Source organism: Indicator indicator, chromosome 4 (assembly GCF_027791375.1).
Source record: "Indicator indicator isolate 239-I01 chromosome 4, UM_Iind_1.1, whole genome shotgun sequence".
In the NCBI taxonomy this organism is placed as follows: domain Eukaryota; kingdom Metazoa; phylum Chordata; class Aves; order Piciformes; family Indicatoridae; genus Indicator; species Indicator indicator.
Window position 1 is genome coordinate 11,178,165 of NC_072013.1, and position 19,187 is coordinate 11,197,351.

A 19,187-nucleotide genomic window follows, 5' to 3' on the forward strand; every position below is an offset into this window, starting at 1 on the left:
AAGCATCACATAAGAGAGGATTTATCACCTGGTCAAGAGAAACAGCAGCACTTGCTCATTAAATACCAAGGATTAATTGCTGTGAACAGACTGATTTGGAAACAGAATTGAAGCACTCTTACCTAGGTGCAGTATCCAGTTGTCTCTATTTTAATCACTTCACTGTGTGGTGGGCTCACAAATTGATGACACGTTTTAGAATAAGGCTGATACACTCCATAGTTACAGTGAATCATCAGAAAACAGAAACTGTGGTACATGAGTATTAAAGACCTGGTACATGAGTATTAAAGAAGCCACTGTAACCAGTGCTTTATAAGAACAAACAAACAAAAAAAAACAAACCCAAAAAACCCAGGGCTTCCAGCACTACCACTACCCTTCCCTTGAGACCCCCTTCATTAGCCATTTTTAAACATGCATCCAAACATAAGCCCAACCAGGGAAAACATCACTATGACTAATTCTAATCACTTGGAAACTTCACAACTGGTGCTGACTGAACGCAGTTTGTGGAGCAAACACACCATCAGCTGGCCTATCAGGCTTCAGTACTGGAATAAAGTATCTGTTAACAGAGTCACAGAATTGTTTCTATTGGAAAAGATCAGGTCCAACCATTATCTAACTCTACTAAGCCTGGTGCTAAACCATGCCCCTCAGCATGACAGCTGTCTTTTAAACACCCCCAAGGATGGGGATTCAATCACCTCCCTAAGCAGCCTATTCAAATGTCTGAGAACCTTTCAGTCTAAACCTGCCCTGGTGACGTTTCCTCCTGTCCTATCACTTGTTACTAGGGAGAAGAGACCAACACCCCATCTTGCTCCAACCACCTCCCAGGTAGTTGTAGAGAGCAAAGTAATAGTAAGTGCCAATAGTAAGTGCCAATTTGTTTGGAATATATGGCACTGGGATGCTACTGCTCTTCCAAGGGAAACAGAAATGAAGATGTAACTGCACAAAGAATGCTGAACTGTTAGACCTACAGGCCTGAAGAATGCTAACTCTGCCTGCTCTGCTTGGCCAGCAACAAATTGCTAACAGCTTGCTTCCTAATCACTGTCACACTAGGCAACACCTACTAGGTGACCCAGTTTGACTTAAAAAGCTTCACAAACACCAAAAAGCAAAAGGTAAACAACGAACAAAGTTCATAAGTAGCAGAAAAACCTCAGGTGTACCATCCTGACATCAAAACTGTTTCTACAAGTCCAGGCAACCAACAGAATGGAATGATGTGAGCTTTTCTGGCAACTGTCATCTTTCAAAAAGCACTCATTTTTTCTCCACCATGCTATGAAGACACTTGCCTGGCTGGACTGTGACTTATTGGTAAAACAAAATTATGCTGAAGAAGGTAGCAATATCCTGCAGCATTGCTCCAAGGAAAGAGTCACTGCCTGTCACTGCATCCAGAAAGCATTATTAGACATTAAGACCAAGATAAGGGGAATATAAAAGACTGTCACAAAAGCTAAAGATGAAAAGAATGGGGGAAATGATGCTGCAGGCTACTATGAGTAGATCACAAGCCAAGCTAAGACTCTCACTAATCCCTGAAAAATGAAGTTCAAAGAGTAGATTCAATATCATTCCCATTCATCCAGGACTTGTTAGCATTCTTAGCCTGCAACTGTGTTTAAGATGATGAATATAATTAACATAAATTGCTATGTGTCTGGAAGCAACATCCCCATGCTAACTGCTCCAGAAACCTATAACAGAGGAAAAAGCCACCCCCAAAACAACAGAAGATGATCATCAAGTTCCACCAAATTCAGGTCTGCTTTGAAAGCCAGTTTTGAGAAGGTTCATTTTCATCAGAAACAATGACGCAGAGCCACATGAGCCAAGAAATGGAGGAAACAGCATCAAAAGAACACATAAAAGGCTGTAGGAAGAAAAGAACAAAGGCAGCTGTGTACAACAGACAGCAATTCTGCTTTTAATATTTTTATCTGAACTCAAATAACAAATTGCCAAGAAGAGTATTCATAGCTGCTCAAGTAAGACAGCAACTGATAAACTGTCCCATCTAAGCCTTCCAGAAAGAAACAGTGATTTTAGCCATTCCAATCTCTTCTTTCTCCTGCCAAGAAAACCTGGCTGCTACTTGAAGCAGTTTCTTTTGCAGAAGTTGAAGGTTGTCAGAAAAAGGAAAAGCATGCTCTGAAAACCAGTGAACAGCTGGGAAGGAGGGCAGTAAAGACTAACACTGGCTGTATAGAGTTCAAGTTCTACTTGTGTGACAATGGCACAACTGAATCAATCTACCTCAGCATAGATCCTCCTGGGAGGAAGAGAAAAGCAGATGATAGAAATGGGCAAAGCTGCAGATATTACAAGAGTCATCTTCAAGCTCCTTCATATCTAAATTCTACCAGGCAGACCACTCTCAAAAGCTGACAGAAGAGTCAGCCACAGTCACCACCTTTAGCCTTGGCTTGAAAGCCTTTATAGAACAGTAGAGAAGAATTTGAGCAAAGCTGTCAGACCCCAAGCTGGGCACTGCCCTGTATATGTACATTTCAGTTTGACATACAACCAATCTGTATTTGTGTATTTGCTCCCATGCTTGCTGCAGACAAAAAGGGACATCGATGGCAAGAATTCATCTGCAGAAATACCTTCATATTCCAATTATAGTGACATATTTAGAATTGCACATTAAAAAGAAAAAAAAAAAAACACACCAAACCTAGCCTGCACTGTCTGAAGAGTCCTAGAAGCATCATCCACAGTCTCCACCATCCAGAGCTGTTCTAAACTAAAGGAAGTCTCTAGAAGAGACCCAAACTTGAAGAAGTCAAAAGAAAAGCTCTAACAATCTAAATTTACTATGTGATCCAAACATAAGACATTCAAAGAAGGCCCTGAAATTACAAAGTTCAACAACTATGACTTGTCTATAAAGAATCTATTCTTACCAGTTATGCTGGAAGACTAAAGTGGTGTCATTTCTCCATTTAGAGATTCTTATCCCAGAGTACAAGAAACTTTTTCCTTTTAGCACAGGATTCTGCTAAAGCTAACCTTAAAACCCACTCATCAATTTATCTGTTAATAACCTAGTATTACAATCTGTATATATATATATATAAGAAAGTGAATTAAATGCTTTCATACAGACGTGACTAAGTTTACAGTTGTCAGCTGCATTCAATAAGCAGTAAGATGACAACAGTGACAGCTTAAACACAGGCAGTGCATGTAGGGAAATAACATCTCATCAGACCAAACAACACAGGTAGAGTGTCTCACTCCTCCTTCCCTGTCCATGAAAGTTGCTGTAATAGAAGGATATTACTAATAGCTATAAAAACCCACACTACCTCAAATTCTTAGACCAAAACTGCTGCTACTGCTATCACAAACTAAATATATTTATGAATGAATTTAAATTAGAATCTGGAGAAACTGCATGGATAAAATGACACCTTTAGACTGCCACACAGGAAGGGAGGTTTTAGCTTAAATTTAGAGGCCATAGCATTGCAGAGGCCAGGGTTTTTTTTATACCCCTTTTTAGCCCATTAATTTTGTAAGCAAAGCTGAAAAAATATAAAATAAATCTTAGAAAAGGAAAAAAAACAAAACAAACAAAAAAACCTCTCAGAACCTAATAGAAGCCAAGAGCTGAGGAAGACTTGTCTCCCAGGCACCCTGGAGCACAGAGCTTGCTCCTTGCCCAGAGCTCTATGTACTGTAAAGGCAACTGGTATTTAATGCCTCTTACTTATTTTTCCTGATCTCTAGGAAAATTAAAGAGAATATATTTACCAATTACATTAAGCACTTTAGAAAAACGAAGGCATTAAAGCAATTTGCTACAGCTTTTACATCAGAAAATAAAAATAAAATCCCTGGATGCTGCTAGACAGCACCAACTCCCTACCCTACATGAGACCTAGAGAAACAGGAAAGCCAGAGCATCTAGATCAGTGCAAGAAAAACAGACACAAAGTAACACTCAACTCCTCTCAGGTGAACAAGCAAAGGAGGGATAGAGGATTCAAAAGGGGAAGCAAGAGCTCTGTATATGAGATTTGATTGTGAAGTGTCAGCAGAAGAAATCAAATGAGTCATGAGAAAAGTTCCAGCTCTAAGGACCCCCACAAAGCAGCTCCCTCTAATCAGCCAGGAGAAATAATGAAGCAGAGAAGGAAAAAGACAGCATGACTTGAATTCACAGACCAGAACTCAGGATGAAATATTCAACCAACAGCTTCAGCCACTGCACAGTAAGAAATAAACACTTCTTTTGGCTCAGTATGAAATGAAAGACAGCCTTAGCTTGGCTGATTGAATTGCTTCCCTGACTGGGTGCTCTTACTGTGTGAACATTATCTGCAGGGGAACACACCTCTCTGCAGGCATTTGCCTGGCTCTGTGAATGAAGAACTTAACCGTCTTTTATTTTCCCAGCAGAACAAGAGACCCTACACAAATGAAAATGGAATAATGGAAATATTAAGGTCTATGCTTGTGATGCACCTGGCTCGCAAAATGGGCCCAGAACCCCCTATATTTCTGCTCTACCAAACCACAAAGCTGCTTGGGAAGATCTACTAGGCAGTGACTCTTCTGCATTATTTCCCCTCATTTACAGCTGACACAAACAAGGCCACAATGACAGGGGAAGACACTCACTCACCCTGTACTTCTGAATATTTAATTGCTGGAGCATGAAATGACAGCTTCAGAGAACAACATTCTAAAGAAAAAAAGTCTACCACCACTTAAAATGTCAGAAAGGGAGTAATATTTTGCTTTTCTGGGAATGGCTAGTGTTACCAGTGTCCTTCAAAAGGGGACTTCACCATGACAGGAAGGACATGGAGCTTTAACAACACGCCAACTCAACTATGTGCCACTGCAGCAAGTGAACATGAAAGTTATCATACTAGCAAAGTTGACAGCATCCTCTATTGGCAGCAGCAACAAAAAAGTCCAGATTCCTGAGGAGTTCACAGCTTCTGTCCTATGACATTACCACATTAGACTAGTCCTAGGACCATGCTCAGAATTATTGTACATTTGAATCACAATATACACAAAGGGAGGAAAATATTAGCGAGATATTTAAAAAGCCCAGGGAAAACCTCCTGTTTAAAAAGGAAATCTCTGAAGGCAGCCTAGAAATGTCATATTCTCTTTTCTGCTAAAATAAGATTTTAATCTAAATTCGAGAGTTTCTGGTACACCTCCTACCTAAACAAACTTTCCAATTTATCAGAAAGGGCTTACAATAAATGTGTTTACTGGGATTACAACAGGTATCACTACAACAGGTACTACTACAAGTCCAAAAGCAAATGCTGGAGAGCAGACTTCAAAAATCTGTCATGAGAACCACTCAAAAGGAAATATACAGTGGTGTATGGAAGTGCTCTTCTAGGATTTGGATGCAGTCACAAAGCCCTTAGAGGAAACTAAGCCTTTCCAGACTCACAATCACCAAGTACTCAAAAAAAAAAAAATAAAAAGAAATTGTAGGTACTTCAGCTATTCGACAAAGTTCTCTAGATAGAGCAAGCAAAAGTAACAGAACACACTTGGCTGTCTTCCACAGCATTAGGCCAAAGAACCAAGTCCTGCAAAGCCTTTGTGGTTCCTGTTCTCTCTCAAGATTTGAAGGCTCTAATAAACTCTTGGCTCCCCATCTGTCCCACAGGAGAAAAAGATCCACCTTTTTTTCATTTAACCAATCCCTTAATCTGGGTGAGACAGCCAGATATGCTGAAGGTAGCCTACAGCATCCTTAATTTTCATAAGAGAAATGACAAGACCTATTTGTAGCAATCGCTGCTCCAGTTATCAGCTCGGTGACATAACTTAACCAGTTCCCTTCAGAAAGCCTCAGATGTCTTTCACTGGTAAACGGCAGGAAGCCACAAAGCAGCTTTGTATTGACAACAGACTCAAGCAAGAGTGCAAGGTGGCAAGCACACTTACTCAAAATCTTCAAATTCCAGATCATTTCCCTCCACAGATGGGCTGGAGTTCTCTGAAGTGGAAGAGGAAGAGCGGAGACGGTTTTGTTGGTACCGCATAGAGCGCTGCCGAATACTGTCCCTCCGGGAGAGGTACTGGATCATCCTCTGAGCATAATATGCAGCAGGAGACAACCTGAGTAAGAGGGAGACAGACACTCATTACACAAGTATAGGATGACAGCCAGTCCTAATTTTCTTTTTGAGCTCCAAGTGCCAGGGCAGTAGCAGCCTACCACAAAACTGGCTGTCTGCATTTTATCCATGAGTAAGTAAAGCTAGCAACAAGGAGAAGTCATTTTCTCTTTATATGCTGCACTCCCACATGATTCACTTGTAGTGCAAACAAAAGCACTGCACAGTACCTATGGACAAAAAGCTCATCCATGGAAGAGAGAAATGTGTTCCTTGGGGCTCCTTGGAGCTCATTGTTTCATTTATTACCAGTTCACATAACTCACCCCAGCAAGCCTCCCTGATAAGAATCAAGCCCACTCCCATTTCAAACTGTTTGCAATGCTGAACATCAGCAGTGTTCAAATAACCACTGAAGGTGCTGCTGTTCTGAGAGTACTTATGGAGCACCATAGGTATTGAGGAAAAAAAAAAAAAAAGCTTTAACAACTTTGTAATCCAAATGGTAGGGATTTCATACTGCAGCAATTTCATTAAATCCACTAGATGTATGTTAGGAGGAGCATTAAAAGCTCTGCAGCCCACCTCTGCAATTAACTCTTAATTCTCTCTCATATGTAACTTGGCCTTTGTTTGCATCAGCTATGAGGTCCCAGTATTACAAACGTCCTTGAGACCTCAGATAGGTAAAATTTTTTTTCCTACTCTGCATACATCCACAGCTCCTGGCGCATGTTTTGTGACACAGTTCAGAATCCTCAGATACTTCGACAATAATTTCTTTAGCCCTCTTTGGATTAGGCTTGAACTCTAATTTGAGGGGAGGAGAGGAGATGATAACTCCCTCAAATAAATAAAACATCAGGAGGTCTATACCCTTAAGTTCTAGCAGTCTCCCTGTCTCCCCATCCCAAACATGTGTTTAATTTTGTTCTTTTTTTATTCAAGCTACCAGACTGATACTTCCCAGGGTCATGAAAATACAATCTAATTTCCTGCAAAGGCACCATGGGAAAGAGACTGATAATGGAGAAAGCAGTCCTAATTTTTAATCTGTAAGTGTGAACAGTTTTAAAGAAAAATAAAACAAACCCCCTCAAATGAACAGTGAATTCCAAGGAATACTCTAGAGATTAAAATATTCTCATTTGCAATCATAGAGAGGTGGCCTGGCTGCCTCACAGGAATTCTACGCATCTTCAGAACAGTTTCAAGCTAAATTCCTTTTACCATGGACTTCACTATCAGCCATGAAAATGACTCCTAAGGACACATTTAACTTTAGAGTGACCAACACCATACAGTTTCATTGTGTTTTGCTACAACCAGTGAAAAACATACAATTCCATAATCTTTTGTGATAACAGCATTATTGGAATATATTCACCTTCATTTCCAGATAGGTGCTGATTCTATTGTACTGTACTGGGAATAAGACTTTGCTTCTACACAGCTAAGTTTCATATCCACAACAGCAAACAGTCAGAGCAGGTCTGACAAAGCTCTCTGCTATCTCTCAACTTGTATTTCAATGGAAAACTCCATTTAATAGCATTTCTAGAGAATGCTCCCTAGAGGAGCACAAAAGAAAATGTACTAATTCTTCAAGAGATAGATTGGATTAATGTAGTTTTGACTGCAGACACCCATTCAATTTTCTATCCTTTTGTCCATATTTAGGGCATAGGAGCAAAAGGTAGAAAGAAGGAAGGAATTTAAACTCATGTAGATACAAGACAGTCTTCCCTATTCCCTACACCCTACCACACTGTTTAGCAGACAGACTACAGGCTCTGGAGTCTAAAAACAGTCAATAAGCAACAAAAGGGTAAGGGGAACCACACACTCAGTTTGTTTTGGATTCCTCCTGGACCTTTTAAGCACTGTTTGATGAATTAAAGCTGTTCATGCTTATATAACAGAGCAGGCTTTGCTGTACAAACACAACATTTCTCTCTACTCCCCTGAAGACTTAATAGGCCAAGTGTAAAAACAGTATTGCAGCACTGCACTCAAATGAGAAGCTGTTCTCCTCTTTGGTCTTTTCCATAAGCCAAAGCCTCTGTGCCAGCATAAAAGTAAGTCTACAGCATAGTATGTGCACACAGAAAAAGAAGAGAGCAAGGAAACAAAGCAGTGGTGGAAAACATGAACAGTGGACTCAGCAGTCCAGCACTGTAATCACTCAACATTTTCCTTTGTCACTATGACACCAAAGAAGAGTTTTACAGAAGGATAGGACAAATGAGTTTTGCAGACATTTAGCCTTCCCAGACTAGGCAGCACATCACAAGAAAGCAACATAACAATGCTTGTTACAGCAAGAAAGACTAGGCAGTAAAGACTGGCCGGAATGGATGATGACATGCCAGAGTCAGCTTCCTGACAGCATATGGTATGTAGACTGGATAGACTGTGAAAAGAGTTCAGAAGAAAAGACCAGAAGCTTAAGTCTGATACAGGTTTGAGGGATAAAATACAAAAGGGCAGGGAAGAAACGTATTCAAAGCAATAGGCTACAAAATTAATCTTTACAAACGAGTGCATGCAGGGGAAGGGGAAAAAAAAAAGTCCATTTGGCAGGCTGTCTCTGCCTTTGGAATAAGTTATTACACAAATCCTAGCTAGAGCCGAGTGCCAGCATAAGAGACTTAGGTGTCCTGGAGGGAGGAGAAGGCTGCAAAGCGGCAAAGAAATACTGATTAGCGTTGAACAAATCTCTTCATTCATCTGTTGAACTCACCTGCAAGTCAGCCCCTGACCAAAATTAGTGGCTAAACACACACCAACCACAGCAGACCGCCCAGTCCCTTTATTTCGCACCTGTGCTTCTAATAAAACAGCAGCAACATGGGCAGAGATTACCCAGTAATTCTTATACCAAGTTTGTGCCCACAGGACAGTATGCTGGATTTGACAACAACACAGGAGCTAAATTAACCTTGTCTCTGAAGTGACTGGACCCAATTTACTGGAGCAGATGGTTCAGAGGAGGAGAGGCTATGCTGCCACACATGACCACCACAGCACAAGGCACTGAGTGGGAGAATTGCTGCAGTGCAAAATCCAGGACTGAACAGCTTCTGCCTCATCCAACAACCATGTCACTGAGCAGTGCATTCTCTAGGCACACAGTGCTGCTGGCTGGCCAGCAAGAAGTGGAACTAAGGAATGGAAACGTTTTGCTAGCATTAATAAGGTTCAAGAATCCTGCTCTAAATGGCATCACAAGCGCTAAAGAGCAAGCTACTATGCAGCAGTATCCACAGCTACAGCCAGGCATCTACAGCAGCTGGCTGTATTTATGGACAAAAAAATTTTTACACAAAGGCTGCTTCTCTTCACTGGTCTCCATTTTAGTATCTTCTGAGGAAGTAAATTAAAAATCAATCACAAGAACATCAACTAGAGAATATCTACACCAGTTTCCCAAGACAGCCACAAGAACTGGTGTATCTGCGCCCAAGAGCAATACTCCTGAGACCACCTAGATGTTTCCTATCCTTTCAGAAGTACTGACACCACTCCTTAACCCTCCCAATGATGCTGATGGCCAGGATGCTCACTGACATAGTTCACACTTCTACATGGCTCTCAGCCAGCAGACATGTTTTAAAGGGGATACCTGAGTGGTGTTATTAATTTCCTTGGTGATACCTACAGTGGCATACCTACGACCAGCAACTGAGCTGAAGGCAAAAGGCTGGTAGCAAACACCAGCTTTTGGTTGCTTCCACTCCACTTAAACCTTCAACTCACAGGCAATATTTGGCCTGATATTCTCTTTCCTAGTAACTTTCTATCAGCTTAGATTTTTTTTTTTTTAGAGACATATCTACCAAACATTCCTGCGATACCTTACAAATGCAGTCTGGGAGCCTCTTTTTGAATAGTTAAATAAACAGATAAATAAAAGTGTCTCTTTAACGAAAGTTTAGATTCCTCTGCAGGTTGTTTTCAGAAGTCAGAATATATGGAAACTGTGGAAAATGACAGAGCAGCAAAGCTGACCAGAGAGAAGTTCAACAAGGCTGCAGAGAAAGACTGCTGCAGTCTACTAAAAAAATTTATTCCAAACCTGAGGGAACATCAAAAAAATGTCCTCTCTGCCTCACTCCTGATCTAGGTTTTTCCTACACAGCACCATTACAGACAGTAGATGTAGAAACAAAACTAACACACAAACACATCCAGAAATAAATTTTTCAGATGATATGGTTAAAAAAAAACCCCAAAACCTCCACTGGAGACAGCTTGGTCTTAAGGAATTCTGTATATTTTTTTAATATATATTAAGAGCACATCCACACACAGATATATATAGATGTATATTTCACCTTTGTTTCACTGTCCCACACTGTTATTTCAGAACATATGAAAGTCATAACTTTCTGTAGTGCTGCTACACCTAAAACCTCAAAACGCAAATAACGCTCCTTTTAATCACGTCCCCAATTTCTAATAAGTCGAAGGCACATTTAAAGAGATCCCACTAGACTAGCACATCATAAGGTTTATAGATAAAGACTCTATAATCTTGCTCCACTCAAACACCCAGCTTGTGCTGGTTATGTGTCTATGAACCTCTGAGAGCAACAGTGACATTTCCTGGAACAATTAACCCTCTTCAAAGAAGTTTCCACACTGAACTTTTCTCCGAAGCTCCTTGCAAATTCAAGCTACCACAGTTTTTACCACAACCTAAAAAAAACCCCAAACCAAACCAAAAAAAACCCACAAACAAAACCACACACACACAAAAACCCAAACCCAAACCAACAAACAAAAAACCTCCAAGTCTTTAACTGTCACATGAAGACCATCCTCTTCAGAGGGCTGGAGCACCTCTGCTATGAAGATGGGCTGTGAAAATTAGGGCTGTTCAGCCTGGAGAAGAGGAGGTTCTGGGAACACCTTAGAGCTGCATTTCAGTATCTGAAGGGGACCCACAGGAAGGCTGGGGAAGGACTGTTTAGAAGGGCTTGTAGTGATAGGCCAACTGGAGCAGGGTAGATTTAGGTAGATAAAGAGGAAGTTCTTTGCCATGAGAGTGGAGAAACACTGAAACAATTTGCACAGGGCTGTGGCTGAAGCCCTGGACACATTCAAGATCCCATTCAACATGGCCCTGGGCAGCCTGATCTATTTGAAGATGTCTCTGTTCAATGCAAGGTGGTTTGGACAAGATGACCTTTGAGGGTCCCTTCCAACCCAATGCAATCTGTGAGTATAATTTCAAAAATGCCTTCAAGTAGAACAGTATTTTTTTGACAATGCTCCTCATGCTAGGAAATGTCTCAGACATTGATCCCTTCCCATACATTTTATTGAGCTTCATCAGAAAAACCATCACAAACAGACTGAGCAACCTAGGCAGGACCTCCTGCCTTTCTTTTAAAAACAGACAGCTCCCAGAGAGCCAGGATCAGTTTTTACAATCCCTGCTCAATAGATCTGCCTGCTTTGGATTACACATTTCAAAAATAGGAATAAGGAATAGTGCACTTCCAACCACTTAGCAGCTCCTGGCATTCCTAACTTGACCCAAATTCAGTAATGCCTTTTCATTAACATCTGTATAAGATCCTTTTCACCTTTCCAGGTAAATCAATCCCCTTACCTGTTGTTTAATCAGTTGCCATTTAGAAAGCTTTTACATTCACGAGCATCGTTCTGACATGCAGTTGCCAAGACCTTCTGCAGTTACCTAGGTTGGTTTCCCAATGATCTTACATGTAAGCTACCACACTCCACCTTAATTTCACCTCATTGCAAGCAGTTTGTTTACATCATTTCTCAGCCTTTGAATGATCTTTACAAAGCAGCTTTCTTCACAGTAACAGAAAAAAGCCTAATGTAAGATTTCACCTCTACAAGGCTTTATCTACAAATAGTAAGCAAGGAGTTATTTACCAGCATCATTATACCATGTGGCCAGTTTGCAACGTGGCCTTTCATTTCAGAACTTGTACTTCAAGCATCATTTGCATAAAAAACACAGACTCACAGAATGTTAGGGGGTGAAAGGGACCTCCAGAAATCAAATCCAACGTCTCTGCCAAAGCAAGATCACCTAGGGCAGGCTGCACAGTAACTCATCCAGGCAGGTTTTGAAAGTTTCCCTAAAAGGAGACTCCACAACCTTTCTGGGGAGCCTGTTCCAGTGCTCTGTCACCCTCAGAGTAAAGAAGTGGCTCCTTGTGTTGAGGTGGAACTTCCTGTGTTCTAGTTTGTACCAGTTGTTCCTTGTCCTACCACCAGGCACCACCAAAAGGAGACTGGCACCTTCATCTTGACACCCACATTGATAATATCCCCTCTCAGCCTTCTCAAGACTGAGCAGCCCCAGGTCTCTTAGACCTTCTCCACAGGAGAGATGTTCAAGTCCCTTAATCATCCTTGCAGCTCTCCCTTGGACTCTCTCCAGTAGATCCCTGTCCCTCTTGAATTCAGGAACAGTAAAAACTGGGCACAGTATTCCAGGTGTGGTCTCACCAGGGCAGCATAGAGGGGGAAGAAAACCTCCCCAGATGCACTGGGCACTTCTCTTAATGCACCCTCTCAGCCACAAGGGCACATTGCTGTCCCACGGGTAACTTGCTGTCCACTAGGACTCCAAGGTCTTTCTCCATGGAGCTGCTTCCCAGCAGGACAACCCCTGTATTGGTGCCTGGTGTTATTCCTCCCCAAATACAGGACTCTGCACATGTCCTTATTGAATCCCTTGAGGTTTGCCTTTCCTAGCTCTCCAGCCTGTCCAGATCTCACTGGATGGCAGCGCAGCCTTAAGAGGCATCAGCCATCCACCCCACCCCAGTTTTGGATCATGCAAATATGTGAAATAAAGATTTTGTTGTTGATGATGAAGGGGGGGAAAAAAAAGAGATATTTTAAAAAAATTAAGACACAACGAAGGCAATTCAGATTATTTTCTTACAATGGTACTCCTGAACTGTCCTCAATGACAAACCCTAGTAGCCTTCATCCTATGCGGCTATGCTAGAGGTTCCTGTGGCAGTTTTAGGCTGACACCTAGGAAATTTTCCACAGATCTTGATTAGAAAGTGATAGAATGTAAATAAATTACCATTGGACACAAAAGAAAACATAATGACAAGGTCTAAATAACCCCATTGGTCTGATAACTAATATAAAGTTAGTTGTATAAACTATTCTCTCTCTATCAGCTCTTTGCTCCAGCTGATACTAGCTGGTAGCTTTTGCTTGGCTACTGCTGACCTTGGCTGTGTTCTTGTTGTGCCAAAGTACTAACAAGCTATTCCCTGCTTTTCTCCTCTTTCCCTTTCCCTTGTTAGGGGGGGCAGGTGAAGGGGCAGAAGGGGAAGCTATTGGTATCCCCCTGGTTGTGTCCAGGGGGGTTCTTGTGCTGTTTACAAAATATACAATATTTACATATATTTATACACGTTCATTGCATTTCATATTTCTAGATTATAGCTTTGCTTGTAAATATAGTTTCATTTGCTTCCATCAGCTGAGCTGGTCTGGCAATTTTATTTTGAGGGGAGGTAATTCTCTCAAATTATTTGGGGGGTAATTTCAACCCAGGCTAAATCAGATATATTTCACACTTACTAAATTTTCCTCATTCATAGCTTTGTTAAAGCCATCTGAAGAAATTTTATTTGTCACGATTTATTCTTTGAAAGCTTCCAAAGCTGCTTGCTGTTCACGATTCTATCATTCCTTCTGACAGAGTCTCTGGGTCACAGCATCCCATCTGTTGCTTTCTTAGTACGCTAAGCAGAAACTGCAAAGATCACTCCTTTCCATTTCTGATAACTCTGCCTTGTCTGCTTTTTCTAGTCCTCTGATACACACCCACCTCTTCTGGAGATCAAGCAGCACTACAGGTGTTTCCATGTCTAATGTCAATGATTCATGACTCTCAGAAATTGGCAGAATTTCGTTCTTGAGCATCCATAGCGTCCTGGTTACATCTTCTCTGTCACAGATACATTCATGGAGACATTCCATTCTCCCAGGCATGTTATCTGCTCACACCAGCTCCTAACTGCTTTTACTGCATTCTTCCTTACTCCTGAATAGACTGTTTGGGGCTCCTGAGATGTCACATTTGATATCTTCTCATTTACTGTGGGACCTGCATGTTACCTAATCTTCTCTATCCCAAATGATTTCAGGAATCCCTACGTGCTCATTACTTCCACAGTAATTTCTTGCTCTTTTCCTCATTCTCTCCCAGACCTAACAGCATGTTCTCATTTGGTTTGCACCCCGCCCCCATGGCAAGTTCCTGAAGAGGACATGTGTCCAATATTAGAACTATTCCCAAAGGATTCAGTAAGTTATGCCATGTTGTCTGTTTAGATTGCATGTAGCTCTTACCTGGCTGGATCTGGGTAGATCGGATGTTCCCGGGACCCCGCTCCATCATAGCGAGATAATGAAATGAGGGAAGACTCCAACAACCTCCTAGAATGGAGAGGAGGAAAAAAAAAAAAAATGACAAAGTCAAAGACCATTCAACAACGTTCCCCCCATTAATGCCCTACTTTCTGAAACCTCTTAAGACTATTTCTATCATCAGTGAAGAGAATTCTGTAACATACTGAAGAACACCTAGAATAAGAAAGAAGAGCGGTCCCAAACTCGCTTCCAATTTCAAGAGAACAGTGCAGATGGCTACTTCTCCTTTGCAGACAAGTTTGTCAGGTCTATAAACACTAAAGCTGCAATGGCCAGCTATCAAATTCTCACCTACTCAAAAGTGGCTACACAGGAAACAGGTCAAGGAGCACAGGACAAAGAACACACCTTGGCATGTGGACTCTAAGGGCACCACTGGTGTTTATTCACAGTAAGAGTCTCAACCTCAGTCTCAAGGCTCAAAAAGAGATGTTTTCAGCTACCAAAAAAAAAAAAAAAAAGTTTGTTTCGTCCGTATCTTAATCAGCCGCAGTGAGAGAGACCAAAAAATTCATGCCAGAAGTAAATGCATGCAAATGCAGCCAGACTGCTTGAATATGCAAGAAGTGAGTCTGAGTCATGAAGGCAGTAGAATCAAAAGTATATAACAGAAACATGTCCTCCACTCTGGATTCTACATGCAACTCTATCTAGCTTCTTGTCATAAAGCAGAGGATGGCATTGTTTCAAGCCTGACTCATTCAAGCCTGTTGAAGCCATAAGATTAAACATGAGAGATGATTTGGGGTGGGTATGGAGAGTGGAAAAATCCAAGTGTCAAAGTTTACAAGGCTGCTGAGCTCCCTTTCAAGTCTTTTTGCTTTGGAACTCCTGTTCAATTCTGGATTCCAGTCTTTCAACTCAACAAAAACTGTTGTGTTTCGCAAATCAAAAGAGGACCAACACCACATCTGTTCTATTTATCCAGACACATAATTGGTGAGAAAGACTTGAACTGATAGTCTTAGCCCCACATTCCCTAGTTTGCAGTTAGCATTTGCAATGCAGGACACCATTGTGTCAAGACAGGAAGCAGGAAAGACCAGATATAATCCCCACCCAACTTCCCATTTCTAGCCAGCTAAAGACAGTAGAAATACAAACGAGATGTGTTTTGTTTGGTTAGGTTGTTTTCCCCATCAGCAGCAGCCCCCCAGTCAGCATTTCAAGACAACTCTTCATTGTCTTCCAGCAAAAACAATAATTCTAAAAATGATTTCTTTGTCTTATAAATATAGAATACAGAAAAGAGCAACAGATCACTCAGGTTACTTAGAAATGAAGGTGTCAGGTTGAGAGACTCAGTGCTTGTTCCAAAGCACTGGAATGCTACAGAGGGTAAAAAAATCCCGTCCTTTCTGGTACAAAGTTGCTTGGCAACCATTTGTCTTATTCAAGAGCAGTTATCAAATGTCTTACACTGAGATCAATTAATTAATTCCCCAGGTTGCAGAGCCAAAAGTTCTAACCTTCCACACTGCTACATATTAGGAATTCTTTGACTCCCCTGGAAGCTATCATACTTCAGTCCTGCCTTACCAAACTCTCCTGATCCGAACATACAAGTCAATATAATATATGCTACAGCAGCTAATCCAGAACAAATGCTGCAACAGCTTTATGTGGTAGACCTGAAGTCCTATACCTCTGAGGTAGACTTATCACATGCATCACATACAAAATGCTTTTATTCCTTCTGGGGGAAAGGTAAACAGACTAAAATTATCAAATTCTACCTATTAAGTCAGATAGCTCCTTTCTAAACCACAGCCTCAGAGGTCAGAAACTGGGTTACTACCACTGCAACATGCTTTTTAGCAGTCTGCCCTTCAGAGCCATTTATGCAGAGCACTCCAACATCAGCAGTCTGCAAGCAGCCTGGAGATGCAGCAGACGCTGCCCTGCTGGATGGTCCTGCCTAATACCTGGACTTAAATCAGGAAGAGCTGCCACAGCACACAGATCCCAGCAGGGTTTGAGCTAGAACAGAACTAATTCTGTTCAGTAATTTTACTTTTCAGCTCAGTTTCTTCTAAGTGACTGCACTTTCTGAAGCTAATGGCATATTTCTGCAGTGTCTGCTTCTAGCAGTGAGAACATTTGATGTTTACAGTTACTACCACGGACTGGTGTGCAGAAAGACTCATGCCTTGCTTGAACTTGCTCCTGTGGAGACCAAGGTCACTGCTAAATCTTGTGTGCTACATTGGGGGTGCAGCAAATAAAAGACCACAACTGTGGGGAGAAGTGGACAGAAGAGATGACCCCAAACTGACCAAAGGATTCCATTCTATGTATGTCATATTCAGTATAAAGCTGAGGAATCACGAGGGTCAAGCTCTTTTCCTCAATGGCCAGAGTCCAAGGAAGACTCTCATCTGCCTTAGATGCCAGTCCTCGTGTTTCTCAATCCTGTTCCTGAAATCTGGCTCCCATCTCTTACTGAGTCTGGTCACAGTGTCAGTGGTGACAGTGATGAAATTGCCACCAGGAGGATTGGGGTTGATACTGGTTTGCACCAATTTATATATGTTCCATTTTATTATTTTCCTTAAAGCTGTTTTAGTTTTCTTTTCCAGCCTATAAGTCTGTTTCCCTTATTCCCTTTCTCTTCCCCTTTGGGAAACATCTGTCATTTGCCTAGCAGCCATCCCAGCCCTAAACACTGACAGGCCCACAACTCCAAAACCAGCAGTTGCCTCCTTACAGATGTGCACAACCTGCACACAAAGTGCTTTGTCTGATGTCATTTTCTTGCAATGTCCACAGTGTTCTGCATAATGTGCACACATAAAATCAAACTCATCATCCCCATTGGAAGTCTTGATGCCTCTACAGCAGACATGCCACCCTCTTACCCAACTTCTCGGGGTCTATCCACTAAATGACACAACGAAATCAGAGCCAGAACGGTGGCTGACTGGTACACGCTGCAAGGCCCAGTTAGAAAGGAGTCTCCAGGTGTTCTCTAGCCATGTTTCTCTTCCCACCTTTGGAATGGCTGGCAATTTCTGAGTCAGTGCTTTCCCCAGAGGAGTTCACCTTCAGAAAGCAGCCAGCAGCTGTGCTGAAGGAAATCACAACATGCACCAATCAGAGGACACCAGAAGGGTGTGGAAGCAGGAGCAAGGCACGTCTCACAGTAACTTGGTGTGGGTCTCCCAAGAGTCCTTCTGCTTGGCTTGGGAACAGCACTTTGGGGAATCTACTCTTCTCATCACTCCAACCCTCTGATCCTTAAATAAATACCTGAAGAACTTAGCTTTACCTAGTACCTCAGTTGAGAACTGGTATTATGTTACTTCAGCAAAACACAAACCAACAGCTGCCTGAGCCACAGGATGGCCAGATAGCCAGGTGAACCTCCTGCAGGCCTCAGAGCTCTGTGATTTCACCTGAACAGCCTGCTAACTCCACCCTGTGAAGCAACAGGAGCTGCTGCTGCAGCTGTTGGAGCGCATCCTTCACCAGAAAGGCTCCCTGGAAGAACAGCAGCTACAGGGCTATGGACAGCAGGATGGCAAGCACACTCCTTTAAACCTGCTCCCTGGGACCTACCCCAAGGCTGTGCTGTGCAAGCTAAGATGGGACAGCCTTTCCAGAAGACCTTTCCAGGCCTGCCAAGACCAAACTCAGCTCCTGCACTGTCTCACATTGAAGCACACGAGCCATGTGTTAGAGCCACATTCAGTGGACACAGACAGTTCAGCTAACAGTAATTGCTAAATGCTATAGCTGATTTGAAGCCTGATTCTTAGTTGTCCCAGATCACAAAGCAATGAAAAGGTAGATGTAAATACATGAAGTAAGCAAAAAAAAATAAAACAAGGCAATATGCAATCTCATGAGACCTAGATGGACCATCTCTGTGCTTAATGCTCCAGAGTACAGCAGTATCTATACTGAAACCAGAGTGCTAAACACAAATAAAAATTATTATTCAACTAATTCATTCTAGGCTGAACTGCTGAGGCCCAAATTACCGATCCAAATGCACTCAGTACTGACAAATGGGTTCAATAATAGATACACTGCTATAGTCATCAATAAAGTCTCCTATCTGTGACACTGCTAGTTTAACCTACTGTCCCCCAGGAAGGCACAGATAACTCTTTTGAAAGTCGTGTTGCACTCTTTCATATCTTAGGTGTCACATTCATAGCTTTGCCCACCTAAAGCCCCAGAAAACAGACTGTCACAGGTAAGCCCAAAGCATAAGGTAGCCAAATATTCTACTACAGTTGAGGTTGGGAGCAATTCCAAGGACAATAAATGCAATCCATAGGTACACAGAAGCAGTCTTATTGCAGAGAACTGCTAGCCACTAAACATCTGATTTCCAACAGCGAAGCATGCAAAGAGAAAATAGAAATACATATTGCTTGCATCTCCTCTGGAAACAGTTCAGTACCTCATGCTTGACTTCTGAATCCTTCCTAGAGGTTACAGCATGTTCCTCCTCTCCCATACCTCCCATTTTTGCTACCCAGATACATAACAGGCTAACACAAGCCTCTGTGGAAGCAACTGCTCCACTATCTCTGTCTAGACAATATGAAATTGTCACAAATGACATCTAAAGTACAATTAGCAGAGAAACTGCAA

At 41.9% G+C, this 19,187-nt stretch overlaps 1 protein-coding gene across 5 annotated transcripts in view; it reads right to left on the bottom strand.

Annotated features, from left to right (window-relative positions):
• Positions 1–19,187, bottom strand: part of AMBRA1 (autophagy and beclin 1 regulator 1) — a 131,014-nt gene that overhangs the window by 91,987 nt on the left and 19,840 nt on the right. For 2 of the 5 annotated variants that reach the window (XM_054380678.1, XM_054380675.1), the window contains 2 exons: positions 14,502–14,588; positions 5,959–6,132 (listed from right to left, as the gene is read on the bottom strand). The exons of 1 other annotated variant lie outside the window; for it this stretch is intronic. In XM_054380678.1, the coding sequence (XP_054236653.1) occupies positions 5,959–6,132; positions 14,502–14,588 (261 nt within the window). The remainder of the gene's footprint in view (positions 1–5,958; positions 6,133–14,501; positions 14,589–19,187) is intronic. 2 more of the 5 variants (XM_054380679.1, XM_054380676.1) reach the window with 2 other exon arrangements.